This window comes from Octopus bimaculoides, chromosome 4 (genome assembly GCF_001194135.2).
Source record: "Octopus bimaculoides isolate UCB-OBI-ISO-001 chromosome 4, ASM119413v2, whole genome shotgun sequence".
Classification (NCBI taxonomy): Eukaryota; Metazoa; Mollusca; class Cephalopoda; order Octopoda; family Octopodidae; genus Octopus; species Octopus bimaculoides.
Window position 1 is genome coordinate 91,706,033 of NC_068984.1, and position 5,026 is coordinate 91,711,058.

The window sequence follows — 5,026 nt, forward strand, 5'->3', positions numbered from 1 at the left end:
CACACACACACACACACGCACGCACGCACGCACGCACGCACGCACACAAGCTCTCTCATGCATAAATTTTCTCGAAGTATCTTCAACTTTTCTCGACCTTTCCCCACGGACTTCTGAAGGAAATAGTTGCTGCTAATGTATGCTGCTAGCAGCTTCAGAAACATCCTCGTTGATAGCTTTTAGCTGTCAGATAAAGTTTTTATATTATTTTGTATCTTTTGTATGTTATTTGTGCTCCACTGGGTTTAGAAATATTAAATTATTTTTTTGTAGCATTCATTTTTTTCTGATCATATGAATTACTTTTGAGTATATATATATTCATTACGTTATAAACCAGTGTCACCAGATTTTCGAACGACTAAGAAAATCAGAAATGGTTATTAAAAGTAAAATAATGTAACTTGAAGAAATAAATACATCACCTATACATAAACGGTCCCTGAAAATCTTGGCAATGCCCGTAAGAGCTGCGTAACTGGTGACCTCGTGAATGTTTCGCTCACTGCTTGCTATTGATCGTAATTCACTCATATCGTATCTGCTGCCAACACCGATTGCATGTACCCTTATGCCAAGTTTATGTATCTTTAAAGCTTCTTCTTTGGTTTTTTCAGAATTGAGAGACCGCCCATCCGTAATGACGACTGCTATCAATGTGCGATTGCTGTTGCCAATATAAGGTGTCAGTTCTTCTTGCAGAAGACGAAGAGCAGCAGCAGTATTAGTTTCTCCAGCCTCGTACTTGATTTGGGATATAGCCTCTTTCACTTCGTCACGAGTTGCGTAGCGATCAAATGAAAATTTAAGGCGTGCTATATCATTGAATGTTATCACACCTACTCGTACTTGCGACTCGTTCTCTCCTATCTGAAAAGTATCCACAAGACCTTTAACAAACTTCAGTTGTTGATTAAAGTCTTCTTGCCAAATGCTTGCAGAGGAATCCATGACGAAAAATATATCCCCAGTGCAACCTAAAAGCATAGATATAGATAAGCAAAATATTATGTATTATATTACAGTAATTATATAACACAAAGGTTAAACAATTATTGCATTACATCAGATTAGGAATGAAGATGAGCATTCTAAAAGCACAAAGTAGTACGCCTGAATAACAATGGCAGATGCTAAAAATCTGCTGTAACATTTAATTTCAGATACAATTATGCATTTTTAGCAAAAAAGTAACAACAAACTAATAAAGGAATAGGGACGAAAGAAAATAGTGAGGTCGGTGCTAACATATTTAATGTTGTGAGGCAAGAAATTTTAATGAATTAAAAATTTCTTGGTTCACTGCATTTTGTATGTTGAACCGACATTAACTAAAAATGAATATTTAAATTAGTGGTATAACATTTAACGTAATTCTCATTATTAATCTAATCAGAAATACTCATGTGGTGAAGAAAAAGACAGCATTAGCTCAATAACTAATATTCCCGTGAAGTTTATACTTAGTTAAGGGGTTCTCTAGCCAGGCCGATATGTTCGTAATTGCCTCCCGTACATGACAAAAAGAATTAAAATAATATCAATCATTAAACTTAGTTTTGTCTTTCTCCACTGACAAATATTTTCAATTAGGGTTTTCACGTTCATTGTAGTAAATATCTTAACATTAATATAATTGCTCTGTTTCATGCGGATAACATCTCAAAGTAATAATCCTTGCTACTATAGGCTCAAGGCCTGAAATTTTGGAGGAGACCAGTCGATTAGATAGACCCCCTGTACGCAACTGGTACTTAATTTATGGACCTCGATAGGACGAAAGGAAAAGTCGACCTCGGCGGAATTTGAAGCATTTCGCCTAGCGTGCTAACGATTCTGCCAGCTCGCCAAATAACAAACAATATTACAGTTTAAAAAAATGAATAACCCTTAAATCATAAACGCACTCTTCCTGAAAGTATTATACACATATACATATTGGCTTTGATCACTGTTTTTCTCATTTCAAAGTTGTTTCCTCATCCTGTTAACTTATAATTATACATATAACATAATAGTTCGTATGCCATGAGGGAGGGGTGGGGGAACCCCCGCCCGCGGATGCAATTGTGCCTGCTAGCCCGTTTTATTGTGTATGCAGGCTGATATACTCGTTTGTACAAAATATAGTAAAATTTTCAATTATTAAATTTATACAATACTCGTCTGTCTATTTACAACATAGGTCGCAATTCCACTACGACTTAAAACGGTCAGACGCGAAATGAAATCGTCCGGTAATTGCCATTTGAATGGAAATTTTGTTTTCATTATAAAACGCATATTGCTAGGTCTGTACCACATTCATGAAACTCAAGTACACTCTAGCTAAGAAAACTAAAAATGTATTGCATGTATCGAAATAATTTTTATATGAAACGAAAACTGAAGGATCGTAGAAGATACATGTAAAAATTATTCATATCCACTGCTCCGTCGCGTGACTTTTAAAGGCACCCTGTAACTTTTTGCTTCGAAGCCCCATACCTTCAATCAAAATTCACAATCTACGCACCTTTTATTCACAACTATATTTTACTTTATTCTATCTGAAGTTCAATATTTTACGTTATCCTAAAGAGCATCTTTGAAAGTACAAGTTAAATTTATTTAGGTCAATTACAAATTTCAATAAGTAAAACTTCCAGATATGAATAAAAGAGCACTTTTATAATCTAGGCAACTTTCAAAGACAAACACGGCGCACTTTTCGCTTCGCAAAATCATCGATGAGTTCAGAATAAGCAAGCTGAGAGCTAAGTTCGTGTTCAATAGATACCATAGACATTTCACAAAATCTTGTACACATTCGTGGTACAATGTAATTTTTTTATTACAAGAGCTTTTGCATGTACAATGTATTACCATTTTATTTCTTGAAATTTTCAGTTAACATAGTTTAATTCTTGTTAAACATCTTAACCAAAGTGAATAGATGACTCATCTATGTACTTTGATCTTGATATAGGGGCCCTCAACTGCGGAGGCCCCTTGCGACCGCAAGGGTTGCAGAGCTTAGTGACGGTCCTGCATATCCAAGAACCCCACTCCCTATTTCATTTTTCACGTTTTAAGAAACAAAATCTCCGAAATTGATACTCACCCTTTTTCTGTCAATCGGTAAGCAAAAAATATTAAAAAAATCTATTGAAGATCAAAAGCAAATTGGTAAAGCTTCATCGAAACAGAAACTATTAGTTTGGTGCTTTGTGAACAGGATTATAAAAAATATTACTAACTTTTTTTCTGAAAAAGCAGTGAAAAATAACTTTTTTCGAAAGGGGTGTCGCATTTTTGCTACCAGTCGGTGTGAAGAAGGTCAACAGGAACTCCTTTCATGTCATCCGCTTATCAGTTGTCGCCCTTCCCTACCCACTCGCTTATCAACACCTGTGTGGACAAGTGAGAGCAAAAAATCAAGTTAAACCTTGCAGAACCAAGCAATATCTTACTTTTTTGCAGATGTTTTATGTTTTACTATTTTTTTTACTACACTGAATGCATGCATATGGACTACGAGTCAGTTGGCTTTTGTTTTCTTGAAAGTAAATCAGTACCTCGAGCTACTTATGCGGTGTGCGAAAATATTGCTAAAGAACTCAAACCACATAGCGATGGTGAATTCGCGAAAGAGTGTGTCCTTACTGCTGTTGAGAGTATATACCCAGAAAAACTTAGTTTGTTTGAAAATATTAGCTATCCATGAAGAACTGTTTTTGATCGTATTAAAGATATTGCTGATGACATAAAAAATTCTCCAAAATTTGATTCAGCAGAATTCGTATTGTATTTATTAGCTATTGATGAGACTATAATGGAATGGAAGGTTTATGATACCTATGGAGTATCTCCTTCTTCCATTATAATTATTTTTTTGTAGTTTCAAGGAGTTAGAACGGGTCACTAATTTGTAACGTCCGTGTGAAGTGAGGTGATGAGAATGACTCTTTAGTATATCACATGGTTGATACAATAAATGTAAATAGAATAATGCATATATGTGCCAGAGAGAAAAAGGAGACACAATCGGGTAGAATGTTTAAGAGAAGATTTATTGATATGTTAACATGTGTGATTGTGTGTGCGTCATATATACAGAATAATAGACAGGCGGTCATAAGAATAAGATCGTTACAAATTTGTGACCCGTTCTAACTCCTGGTAGGTCGTGAAAAAGGGTTCGTAGTTCTGATTAACTAAGGTCGTTAATTTGATAAAGAGCAAAGGGTTGAATAATAGGGAATTTAAGGAATATTTGAAAGATCTTGAAGCCGAATATGGAGATTTATTGTACCATTGTGAAGTTAGGTAGTTAAGTAAGGCCCAAATGCTTAAACGGTCTTATGAACTGAAGGAAGACCTGAAAATTTTTATGGATATTAAATGTGTTCCTATTGTAGAATTGGAAGATAAAAAGCTTCAAAGGGATTTAACATTTTTAGTTGATATAACTAGTTATTCAAATAATTTGAACTTGAAACTTCAAGACACCAATCAGCTAATAACCAGCTTGCTTTCTCATATCAAAAGCTTTGAATCGATGCTTCATTTATTTGTCACAAATGAAAAGAAAGTGATTCACACATTTTCCTAAATTGAGCAAACAATATCCCGACTCAACAAAAGACTACTCTGAAGAGTGTGAAAATCTTTTGAAGAAATTTGAAAGTAAATTTGAAGAAATACAAAATCGATCGATGTGTTTTTGAAACATCTTTTGATGTGTCCCGAGGAGGTTCCGGATTCCTTACAATTAAAATTAATTGATATGCAGTCGGATAACTTAATAAAATCGAAATATAATGTTTTTATTGGATTTCTACAAATCCATCAATCCAGAGAAATTCCCTGCTTTACATAAAAATACCTTGAAATTTCATCTCAATTTTCGACAACTTATCAATGTGAGCAGTTTCTTTCCAAGCTGAATTACTCGTATAAAAAAAGTCGTCTACGTACCAGACTTACTGACGAAAACCTGAGTAATGAACTAAGAATAGCAGTTTCTTCAAAGGCATGCAATATT

The 5,026-nt window shown here is 34.6% G+C and overlaps 1 protein-coding gene across 1 annotated transcript in view; it reads right to left on the minus strand.

Moving 5' to 3' along the window:
- The window catches only part of LOC106871951 (collagen alpha-5(VI) chain), a 20,516-nt gene that overhangs the window by 6,768 nt on the left and 8,722 nt on the right, over positions 1–5,026 (minus strand). The window contains exon 3 of the mRNA XM_014918728.2: positions 426–977. Within this exon, the coding sequence (XP_014774214.1) occupies positions 426–977 (552 nt within the window). The remainder of the gene's footprint in view (positions 1–425; positions 978–5,026) is intronic.